At 40.6% G+C, this 12,932-nt stretch overlaps 1 protein-coding gene across 3 annotated transcripts in view; it reads left to right on the forward strand.

Annotated features, from left to right (window-relative positions):
- Positions 1–12,932, forward strand: part of LOC134211369 (bestrophin-2) — a 92,683-nt gene that overhangs the window by 31,237 nt on the left and 48,514 nt on the right. For all 3 annotated transcript variants that reach the window (XM_062688162.1, XM_062688164.1, XM_062688163.1), the window contains exon 2: positions 6,708–7,596. In XM_062688162.1, coding sequence (XP_062544146.1) covers positions 7,526–7,596 — 71 coding nt within the window. In that variant the 5' untranslated portion in view covers positions 6,708–7,525. The remainder of the gene's footprint in view (positions 1–6,707; positions 7,597–12,932) is intronic.

Here is a 12,932-nt window from a genome sequence, read left to right on the forward strand (position 1 = left end):
ATAAAAACTGCTAGAAAACGCCATTAAAAATAAGTTAGGGGCAGGGTTTGCAGAAATCGCTCTCAATAGATAACGAACAACGATATTGTCGGCGTAGCACCAACTTAGAATTCGGAAGTCCGGACTTCCGAACCGAACTTTCTTCCTAAGTTTTATCTGTCAAACTAATAGATGCGTTGTTTAGCGCATTTTTAGGGGAATCCAGCGCACTACTTCCGAAGTTGGGAAAGTTGCGTGTATCTGGAGAAAAATCCAACTTCGGTATAAAAAGCGGTATAAATTTATTCCAGATACACAATAAAAGAGAGGCAAAAACTGTTCCGAATCATACACGGTTAGAAAAAAGTACCTAATATTAGGTACTTTTCACTCAAATCGGGGGTTCAGTGTGGGAACCCAAAATTAAGTAATTTTCTGTTGAAATTAAGTAAAATTCACTTAATATTAGGTAAAATATACTTAATTTTAAATAGAGACTAGCCAAAATTAGGTAAATTACACTCAACTTTTGTAAACATGAGATTACTCAACGTTGGGTTCCCACACTTTAATGCCCTTGTTGAGTGGTTTTGCTCTTCATTTTATGACAACAAAGGGAAGAGGGAGGGAGATGCAAGAGAAAAAAAGTACCTAAAATTAGGTACTTTTTTCTAACCGTGTAACAAGCCATGATAACAAATTTATCAAACTTGTATACAAGTGCGAAAAAACAGAATCAGATAGGCAGCCCCACAGAAAAATGGTGATTCTCGCTCATTTCGTGTTAGTTATTGCCACAGCTGTATAGAACAAGTTTAAATGCTGTTCAACCGCACTCTGCAGAGTGCGGAATCCCGATCAAAATGCTAGCAGCGCGCCGAAAAGCAGCTTTCAATAAATTTAGCCCGTTAGGCCCGCCCTTTGTGATCTGATATGGGTGTAAATAAAATGTGCACTCATAACGATTAATAATGGGACGGGGTTAATGGAATTACTTCATTAGATATAGGAAGGCTGCTTTCAGGAGCGCGCGAACCATTTTGATCGGGATTCCGCAGACAACGGACCGTTGGGAGAATGACAAATTCTAAGAATCCTATGAAATTTTCTCGCAAGACTCTGAATTTGGTTATGAGCTGTTGGTTATCTAAGATGCGTATTGTTGTGAAGAATAACAACAGAAATTTGACTCAACACGAAGTTTCTTCATATTACAAAACATTCTCTCATGGTATCTGTCTGTCCGAGCGACGTTCGCCGATGGGTGGTTGCCGTAGATAGTTTCCACTGAGGCGAGGTGGCGTCTTCATCGATTTTGTGTAAAAGCCACCATTTTATACAAAAGAAGGTTGATCCGACTATCCGAAATGAACTTTCTTCAAAGTGCAACACTCAATCGTATGTAGCGAATTTTCCTAATTTTCCTAAGAAGAACCAAATTTTCTTTACAATGCACAATGATCGGTTTCGTCAATTTTCACGACATAAATGGATAACTCGAAAACCATCAGTGCTAGAGTTTTGATGTCTTCAGAAGAAATTATCTGCAAAAAGAGATCTATTTTGGTGTAAGTTTCCATTAGGGAGGCTCTTTTGTGACATTGTTTTGGAGATGTATGTTTTTAATCATTTGAGTTAGGAAATCATTTTATTCTACAAAAATGTAGAGAATTTAATTCTAAGCATTTTTATCACTTTTTTATGAAAAAACGCTTATAATATGCTTGAAAATGAAGCTATCAACCATCTTATGTAACTAAAAGATGCGCTATCCAAAGACCCTTGAAGCGATGCTAAAACAGTTTTTGAAAATATTTTGTATTGATGAAAGTGGAAGCTAAAAACTATTTTTTCGGGCCACCCTATCTAAATTTAGTAATTTTGTCATAAAAAAAAATGCTTAGAATTAAATTTTCTACAACTTTGCAGGATAAAATCATCTCCTAACTCAAAAGATTGAAAAAATAAATCTTCAAAAAAAAATTCAAAAAAGGGCCACCCTAATGGAACTTTATACCAAAAATAGATCTTTTCTTTCAAAAATAGATGGGGCCCTCCTTAGCCGTGCGGTAAGACGCGCGGCTACAAAGCAAGACCATGCTGAGGGTGGCTGGGTTCGATTCCCGGTGCCGGTCTAGGCAATTTTCGGATTGAAAATTTTCTCGACTTCCCTGGGCATAAAAGTATCATCGTGTTAGCCTCATGATATACGAATGCAAAAATGGTAACTTGGCTTAGAAACCTCGCAGTCAATAACTGTGGAAGTGCCTAATGAACACTAAGCTGCAAGGAGGCTCTGTCCCAGTGTGGGGATGTAATGCCTATAAGAAGAGAAGAAGAAGAAGATCTTTTCTTGCAGATCATGTCTTCTGAAGACGTCAAAACTCTAGCACTGATGGTTTTCGAGTTATCGATTTATGTCGTGAAATTTGACCCAACTATTGTGCAATGTTGTGAAAACTCTTATTAGAGTAGCGCACTACTAGCGAAGTTAGATTTAACGTACGGATTGCGAGAAAAATCCAATTTCGATGGTCCCCAATTTCGGTTTTCAGCTTGACTAGCGATATTGATTTGAAAAATGTATTGGAGGTAACCACCTTCCCTTCGATGGGACTCGAACCCACGACCCTCGGTAATTTTCCAATTTTCTTTTCCCAATGCGCCTTTCCAATAACTAACTGTATCCAAACGCTTGTCGGCACCTTGCGTGGAAATAGCCCAGTTAATCACATATCGTATAACAAACAGCAAATTAAGTCGCATTTACGTCCATCAAAAATCTAAATCGCATTGCACATCAAACTTTGTCAAATTATTGTCGAAAAATGTTATATTGAATGCATTGTATACGATAATTTTTACAGTAGTGAAAATCAATCGTAATTGTGTGAATAAAAACTCGCAATGACTTTGGAACGTATATAGCCAATCTGTGCATTATATACGATTAAGTTGGTTCTTATATAAAAACCTATATCAAGAGTTATAGGTACCAAAATCTTGCTAGGAGTCCGGCCGCCACTCGATTATTTTTCGCTAAGCCATTTGGAATAAATGTTCAGCATTGCCACTGCTACCCACGCCTTCGTGATTGGAGATGTCGCAAATTAACCGATTTATTCGATTAATCGATTCATCGTTGCGATAATCGATTAACTTTGAATCGATTATTACCCAACGATTAATTGATTAAATAATCGAGTGGAATCGAGGGTAATCGATTAGTTACTAATAGATTAACCAAGATTTTACGACATCATAAGGATGTCGCAAATTAATTGGTTACTTCGATTAATCGATTCATCGTTGTGATAATCAATTACTATCCAAAGATTAATCGATTCAATAATCGACAAGAATCGATAGTAATCGATTAATCGGGTTTTTACGACATCTCTATTCGTGATGCTGTGTCCGCTCCGGTGCATCAAATTTTGTCGAACCGCTCTTTGCGGAATCCCGATCAAAATGGATTGCGCGTGCCGGAAGGCAGCTTTCTTGTATTCAATAAATTAAGCACGTTAGCCCCGCCCTTTTGTGATCCGAAGTGGGTGTAAATATAATTTGCACTCATAACGATTAATGAAGGGGCGAGGCTAATGGAATTACTTCATTAGATATAAGAAAGTCGCTTTTCAGTGCGCGCGGGTCCAAAACAAATTCCTGAGGATGATCCTCAACACCCCTCCAGGGACAAGAACATCTGAGGTCCACCTTCTGGCCGGAATAAAAACCATACATGAACGCTTTGGTGAGTGCAAAGAAAAGTTTAGGGTCCGTTGCCTGCACTCGGACCAAGAAGCGCTTAGGGCGCTAGTTCCAATCTAGGTTATCAAATTTTTATTGTAAATATTAGTGTATATAGTAGTTAGGTTCTCAAATTTTCTAAATTAATCAATTCCTCCTTAAGGCTATTCTGATACATTAGATAAACTTTATGAATTATATTTAAATCCTAACCATTGCTATAGAACTGAATCAACTGAATGTAACAAACAAAAAGCAAAAATAAATTAATTTAAGTCAAAAAAAGTGCGCGCGAGCCATTTCGATCGGAATTCCGCAGACAACGTTCGGGCGTTCGGAGCATGCCACTGCCTTGCAAGCGGTAGAAAAGCTACAACAAAAATAAACAAAGGATTTAAAAGAAAAAAATTTTAGGTAAAACAAATCAAAACAAGGCTCGCTACATTTTTTAGCAAAGAGTCCTTGTTTGAAAATGCATTATAAGTTATATTTTTTGTTTTGCACTTTTTTCCCAAGCAATTTCGCCAAAAAACCAAATATACAAGAAAGGCAAAGCATTTTTCACGCTCATCACGCCATAATCTAACACATGAGATTCAAAATAATTATTACCAATGGAAAAAAGTATATCTTTTTCGTCTTTTTTCAACGAATTATAACTGAAAATCCTTATTCCACTCGAAACTTACTTTCTGTTCGTAAAAAAAACTTTTCTCAAATTAACATTTCAATTTTTTATGGCTCAAATTCATCTAGTGGGTTACTCGGTAGCAAATATAGCCAGTACATGGGAAATAATAAGTAGAGCTCTTGAACATATACAGAAAAACATAGAATTTGTTGGTGGCAATATAGTTGTCTTATAAATGGTTAAACCGCTCTTTGCGGAATCCCGATCAAAATGGCTCGCGCGCCGGAAAGCTGCTTTCTTGTATTCAATAAATTCAGCCCATAATAACTAATGGATGGAATAACTAACAGAAACCAAGCTTCCACGCCAAACGCCGATGCCACCGAAACAGTCCATTTTCGCAATTAAACCTTTCTTTTCAGAAAATGCTGGTCCGGAGAAGAACCAATTTTCCTTCCCTACTGCGCTTTTCCAACAACTAACTGGCACCACAATTTGTAATACAGTTTTCAGCATCGGCACGGGATCGCAATAGTGCTATTTTTGTAGTCAACTCTTTCTTCATATAAAATGCTGGTTCGTTGAGGTTAAATGATCTGCAGCAACACACATGCGATGGATTTCCGTTGAAAATGTTACCAGCGCCTCCGTGATGCTGTGTCCGCTCCGCTGCGATCGCTTTGATGCGTCCGCTCTGCGTGAAATCTTGTTTAAACTGAGGATTAGATCCAAACCCGCAAGTTGCTTGATTTTGATGTCTGTGCTAGTGATGCATGTACGTGATTGGTTGGTTTACCTATTTCTAAACTTTTTATCAATTATCGATAGTAAATAGTTAAAAATCAGTATTTTCATATAAATACAAGGAAGCGTTGTCTCATCCTTATTCTAATGCTCCAAAAAAAAAATTGAATATCCATCGAGAAACGGCTGAGATATTAAAGTTTAAGGTCTATCATATTTTCGTGACGGTCCCCGATTTTCGCAATCGTAAAGTGTACCCCAATTTAGAAAAGACTGACATAATCCTACGTAAAAAAAATATGTGTCTGTTTGGTTTGATATTGAGCACAAAACATCTTGTTACTATAGCAATTAAATGCAACACAGTACATATGCAACACAGTACAGTATGGCGTCGATCAGTTTCGATTTAGCAACGAAATTTAGGCTTAGAAAATTCGGTGGGTCATTTTACCCAATTGGTGCATTTAAAACCGATTCCCCTCAACGCTTTGAAATAATTGCATGTTCTTTGGAAAGTGTGAAAAATATAGTATACAAAGTATACAAAACATTAGTTCTAATAAGCTTTAAAAGCCCAACAATTCCCAACTTGCGATCTAGTGCTTTTATTGCTTTTCAAAGAATGCAAACAACGTGCTGTGTTTAAAACTAGCAGCACATAAACACATTACCAGCTGTTTTGCTATACTTGCACTTCAGAGAGCTACCTTCCTTGTTAAACGTATCATGTACATAGAAAATATACATATACATACCTGTACCTGCCTCCATCGTTGTTTATTTATCTACAATTGTTTTGAACCGTGTCATTTATAAACGAGCTCGCGTTTGTAACCTTATCGCTGGATGCCTGAAAGTGAGCTGTATTAACATTCTTAGATTCTGTTGTACAGTTTTCGATGGTACAGAAAATCTATTCAGTTATGATTCAGATAGCCTTACGCCACAAGGTGAAATAAATAAAATATTAAAATCATACTGTAAGTCTACATAATGGATCCACCAACGGAAACTGAAACTTTCACAAATAACAGCAATGCTGGTGCTCATCAACAGGAAAGGAACCTTCTTATCGCATGTGTCTCATGCTTCTGGATAATGTCGTTGCATCAGCAACCAGCAACATAGCATTCCACCCAGAGTTAATTTAAATTACGATCCGATGGTACACCACGTTCCTCCCAAGTGTTTGTGCTTTGTTCTGGCTTTTGTTACTCCAAAAATGCGCTAATGTAATTGGCCCCGTATAAACCTACCACAATAGATTTTGCTTTTTCCATCAGCTTCATACTTTACGAGTAGATACCATCATGGAAATGTGGGCTCTTTTCTGTCGATTGCCTTTAAATGAGTGAAATTGTATTTACCCTGACTTCAATTTAACGTTCATACTCTCTTGTTACAACATTTTTTTATCATATAGACAAATTAAAACAATGTAAAAAATATGCAAAAACACAATCCAATTAAATTTATATTATTTTATTCTGCGAAATTCATAGCTCTATAATTCTGTATATACTCTTCGCTTCGTATATACGCCTTTCTTTATCGGCATAAATTTACTAACTTTGGTTTTTGTTTCTACTCTTTATTACAGATAATCTCGAAATTCTTCCAACTGTGTCATCGCCCCGCGGAATAATTCCGAAAGGCAATCAATCAAGTTCTATACAGAAAAGCATGTAAATAGAAGTACCTGCTGGGTGTTTATTTCCTAAGTGGGAAATATATTCTAACAAATCATTTTAAATTCACGAAATCGTGCTACGATCGACCCGAGCAAAGAAGCACCGCACATATGTGAACCCCATAGCCCTGGTTTGTGACGAAAGAAAAATAATAAATCATCATCGCCATAAAAAAAAGAAGCAACATCATCACCTCCCATAAGAAAAGGAAACACGCAATCCAAAATCAACGCCGCCGTGAAGAAGTCCAACATCATCTCAAAACAGTCGCGGTCGGAGCCGTGTCATGCAAAGTTGACGACACTCGGCAACAAGTGGTGCTCGCCATATAGTGCTGTTGCGTCCTAGCTGTCGCGCGTATAGTGGTGAAGTGAAATTTCCAAGTTTGCTAAAAATAAATATTCAAAGCCATCGAAGAGGTTGAAACAGTGAATTCGATTGTGCCTTAATTGGTGGGGCTCCCGCGACACCGGCGCAGAAGGTCTTTGAAAGTGAAAGAAATAAGCACGCGTGTGTCCGATCGAAGGGGGGAGCATGGTAACAACGCCGTCGAAGAAGTGGCACCGGCTGGGGATGTGATCAATGGTGATGTTGATAGATGTGAAGGGTGCAAAGTGTTGAGTGCAATTACTTACTCATTTAAGCCCGGGGGTGATAAAGTTCCGCAGTGATCGATGAAATAACAACATAATTAGGGGAACACCAGAAGCGCAGCAGTTACGTCAAAATGACCATTTCATATTCAGCAGAAGTGCCGAATGGCAGTAATTTTGGATGTTTCTGGCGTATTCTGTGGAAGTAAGTATCGATATTTAATGGCTATTTAAAATTCAAGGCTTTGATTGTCGTGATGCAATAGCAACTATTTATACTTTTATACTGAGCTATTGAGCGCTAATTGTTAATGACAAACATGTGTGAACTTTTTGTATATATATTCAGATGATAACCTTTTTTCCCTGGTGCAATCATGTACATTTATTTGTTGCCCACAGTTTGCTTATAATCAACTATGAACATATGCAGACTTTTGCTTGGACAATATCGAAATAATAATTAAGCTATTTTATACAATCCCTATACTAAGCTTAGGCAGGAAGGAGGAAGGAGAGGCTGTTTGTGATACAAAGTACTCCGGAACGCCTTTTACATTGTAATGTGACACCGATCAATCAACAAGCTGTTTCTATACTGCTGTTCTCTGAGCGACTTAAATAACTATATTGAATGCGGTGTCGTCGACGTGTTAAAATTGGATAATGGCAGAGTCAAACAAACGCAAACCCACTATTATTATGCATGCTTCTTGGATTTATTTCATTTGAACGGCAGCAACATTTATCAAGGTAGTGCATTTAACGTGCCGTGTAAATCAATATAACGTAAAAAAAACTGTTGCGTTTTATAAATTGCAAAAACCGTGTAATACTGTGTGTGTGTGTGTGTGTGTGTGTGTGTGTGTTATTACAATCTAACTCCCACTGTCTGGCAGTGGCATTATGGATAGAATATTCGTGCAACTATCAAAATTTAATATAATTGCAAGAATCTTAGATCCGGGAGCTAGAAGGTGATAGCTCTATTGTAACTCCTATAGCCCATTTCAAGAACGCAAGCATTCCGAAGCTATAGTCGTTTGCAATAAGCCCCGCGTGATTACACCCACATATCATAAGGATATCTGAAGTGCATTCACACTTCCTGGACCAAAATTTAACTTTCTGATCCTGGCGCGTATTTAGTAATAAAATTAATCAATATAAAAAAGAGCATTTATGATTTATCAGAATTAATTACCATTTTCCAACAGTAACAGAACACTAACCATGCTTGCACATTAACATGCCTTGAACACATGATTAGTAAGGGCAGTGCCCGCACTAACAACCGATCACTCAGAAAATGAGAAAAGCTTAGTTATAGTAAAAAGAAGAAATTAAACAGACTAAACAAACTAAATGACTTTCGGTCACTACACTCCTAAAAAGAGTACAAAAACTATACCCAATACAACTTAGGGGTCGTACACTTATTACGTAAGCAAATTTTCTGGGTTTTTCGACTCCCCTCCACATGGGGATTTTTTCCAAATAAATACAAATGATTTTTTATGTATATGGCGCGTAAAAAACAGCAGATCCCCCTCCCCCCAAACATGCTTACGTAATATGTGTACGGCCCCTTACGACTCAACATTGAAACACGTTAAAAACCAACATGAAACTTGCTCACCAGATTAACATCTGCATCCACAGAGTTCAAAGCCAGCAGGAACAGTACTTTGACTTTGTTGCGTATCATTTTTTTACATAAAGAGTTTACACGCATATAAGGACATTTTACAGTCGTTATCACTGTCCACGGTATCCAATAAACACACGAGAAAATAACTATTCTGCTGGGTGGCGTAGCCCGAAACACCACCCGCCGAATCTCACAAAATGCAGAAAAATTGGCAAACCGACGCGAAAACAACAACACGTGCGTTCATAACCATGGCACACTTGGATCTCCCCTTGCAAAAACCGTGTAATACTTTAACAAAAATCATATTTTCCCGTTTTTCACGTAGGAAAACCTTTTTGAAAAACCGCGTGAAAACGTTTTGAAACACCGCTTTAAAAGTCGCATAAAAAGCGACCCCAGTGTATACTAGATATTAACATTTATAAATGTTAAAAATAATGAAAGATAGCAAAATTGCTCAAAATAGTGCTTATTTCAGGGCAGTTTATTACTCTGACGTAGGACTATGTTTTTGTTTACAATGTAGGTACGATAGTACTTAAGTACTTTATTGTATTCTCCATTCTCATGCATTATTTGCACCCGTAATCACAGTCTTCACACTGAATATAATTGTAATTAATGATAGTGAAATTAGACTGACATTAGTAGCAAAAGTAGTAGCAAAAAATGGAAAAAGTAATCGTAGTATCGTAACACCCTGAGCAGCAAATTTGTTACAGACGAATTGCAGTGAATTACATTACATAAGTGTATATTTAGTGAATTCCATCGTGCATCCTTAATTTAAAAAAAATCAAAAAATTTCAAATGCTTTCATGTGATGAACTTAATGCTAAACCTTTAAAAACGAGCAGTTGTTAATGTGTTTTACATATCCGTGAAGTGGACCCATTATTTTAAAATGGCTATGGTTCTTAAGAGCCATAATATGCCCAATTCTATCACATAATCAAATTTGGTAAAATAATCGTTGAAATCAGCATAATCAAAACATTATTATCCTTTTTCCGAGACCAATTGAGAAAAAAAATGATTTCGATATAAAAAGCACTTACATATAATGTAAATAATTCTTTCATTCTTCCTAAAAGTGATTGAGGTGATTTTCTGTGTCGATCGATGGAAAGGTGGAGCCAAAAAATGGTATATAATGCTGACTCATATCTAAAAGGCTTAGGACCATCTTTGGCGGTGTGCAAGAAGACGGTGTGTTTTTTTTTTTTTTTTTTTTTTTTTTTATAGAGGGATGAAGGCAAATCTGCATACAGACACCTGAAATTATCACTCAGGGAGTGGGGTTGGCGCGGTTGGCAGAAGGCCAGACCGCCGGACCCACTAAACCCACCCAAGCAACAGAAGGTTACTTGAGTTACCCTCTCTTCTAATGCACAATTCCCCCCGGGACTACCTTTCAGTATTACTTCTGTGGGGAAAAGCAGTACTAAAAGTACTCCTCCCAAAACAACACCTTTCACAGTGCCTCTCTTCGATGTTTTGTCTTACGTCTGAGCCCTTTGGCTCCCTTATTGGTGCCAGCAAGCACACAAAAGCGTGGGCCCTTAAGCCCTTTACTTTTTTTTTCCTTGTGCCATTCAGCAACGCGTCTACTTTCCTTTTTATGTTTAGACCCATTGACCTCTCAACGTGCTCGCAAGCTACTCACATAGTCCCAGGCGGCGGATCTACCCTACTCCGACGGGGAGTCCCCCGGCGGCGGAAGCTCCCCCGATACCGACGACCCGCATTCGTGGATGGCTGTTACATTACCAACACTACACATTCACCTGGTATGCATGTTCATAGATCCGCTCAAGTCCTACGCACATTCTCACTTCAACGGGTGACCGGACGAGTGCCGAGGTCAGGCCAAAGATTCCGGGTGGAGATAGCTTCCGGTTCAGTGGTGCCCCGACGACCCGAAGCAGGTGCATTCACGCGGCACGATCTACTCAACTGGTCCCCGGCGGTGGACCTAGCCTACCCGATTAACCGATTTCCCATGAACTGCGCCTTTCAGCTTCTTGCTTAACCGATGAGCCATTCAGCTCTCACCTTGGTCGCGGACTACTTGGATAGTCCCCGGCGGTGGATCAATCCTACTCCGACAGGGAGTTCCCCGACGTCGGAAGCTCCCCCGTAACCGACGACCCGTCTCAACGGGTGACCGGGCGAGTGCCGAGGTCAATCCAAAGATTCCGGGTGGAGATAACTTCCAGTTCAATGGTGCTCCGACGACCCGAAGCCGGTACATTCGCACGCCACGGTCTACTCAGCTGATCCCCGGCGGTGGACCTAGCCTACTCCGATAACCGAGTTTCATTTGCCTTGAGCCATTCAGCTCTCACCTTATTCATTGAGCCATTTAGCTCCCGCCTCGGTCGCGATCGCGAACGACTCGGATAGTCCCCGACGGCGGATCTAACCTACTCCGACGAGAAGTTCCCCGAAAGCGGGAGCTCCTCCGAACCCGGCCGTTTCGCCACGTTCTGCGGCTACGCGCTCGCCGCAAGCTGAATACAGTTGCGACGCTGTCGTTCCCATCCATTATCGACATATATATTCACGACTTCCACGACTCATGGTCCGCTATCCGTAACGGCTGCCTGCTGCTGCTCTATGCGCCAACTTCGTTGCAGGATGTCGGCTATCCTGGACGTCGCTCTTGCAACCGCTCTCCACTGTTCTGGGTTCTGGCACATTTTTATGACGATGTTATCGGTGTTGGTGTCCGTTCCGCATGCCCCAACATCGCACTCCTCTCCGTTTCGAACCGAGGACATGTGAACAGGATGTGTTCAGCCGTTTCTGTCACGTCTGGGCATTGCGGACAGGTGGGAGAAGCCGCGTGACCAAACCTGTGTAGGTACCACTTGAAGCATCCATGGCCTGTTAAGAACTGGGTCAAGCCAAAGTTTAGCTCCCCATGAGGTCTGCTAATCCATGCCGACACACTTGGGACTAAGCGATGGGTCCACCTTCCCTTAGGCGAGTTGTCCCACTCTCTCTGCCATTTGGCTACCGTTGCTGCCTTTATATTCCTTCGAGCGTTATCGGTGCCCCTGAGGGCGTAGCACTCCTCGTCTTCCTCTACCACCAGTTTGATAGGCATCATGCCCGCGAGTACACATGCCGCTTCGCGAGATAGGGTGCGATATGCGCTGATAACTCTCAGGCACATTAGCCTATGAGTACTCTCCAGCTTTCGCACGTTGCAGTTTACGCTCAACGCTGGCACCCAAGCTGGTCCTCCATATCGTAGTATTGAAACCGCCACGCTTGCCAGCAGCTTGCGCTTGCTGGAGCACACCCTAGAGTTGTTCGCCATCATCCTCGATAGTGCCGCTATCGCCGTCGACGCGCGCTGGCAGGCGTAGTCGACATGACTTTAAAGCTCAACTTATCGTCGAGCATCACCCCAATTGTTTCAGAGATCTCTTGGAGGTGATGTCGCAGCCGCCGACTCTAATTGTCGCCTCCTGAACCGATTTCCGATTGTTAACGACTATCATCTCCGTTTTATGATGCGCCAACTGTAGCTTCTTGCTGCGCAACCATTCCTCCACTAGGCTGATCGAATAGGCTGCAGTCAATTCGACCTCTTCGACGGATTCTCCGTACACGGTCATGGTTACGTCATCGGCGAATCCCACTAACTTGACTCCTGGCGGGAGCTTCAACCGCAGCACGCCATCGTACATCACGTTCCACAGCAATGGACCCAAAATTGATCCCTGTGGGACACCTGCCGTGATGGGGGCGGTAGCCAAGCCTTCGTCTGTCTCGTAGATCAATAATCGATTCTGAAAGTAGCTTCCCAGAATCTTATACAGCCCTACCGGTACTCCCAGCCGAAGCAACGAGTTCGCGATCTCCATCCAGCACGC

This window comes from Armigeres subalbatus, chromosome 2, assembly GCF_024139115.2.
Source record: "Armigeres subalbatus isolate Guangzhou_Male chromosome 2, GZ_Asu_2, whole genome shotgun sequence".
Lineage (NCBI taxonomy): Eukaryota > Metazoa > Arthropoda > Insecta > Diptera > Culicidae > Armigeres > Armigeres subalbatus.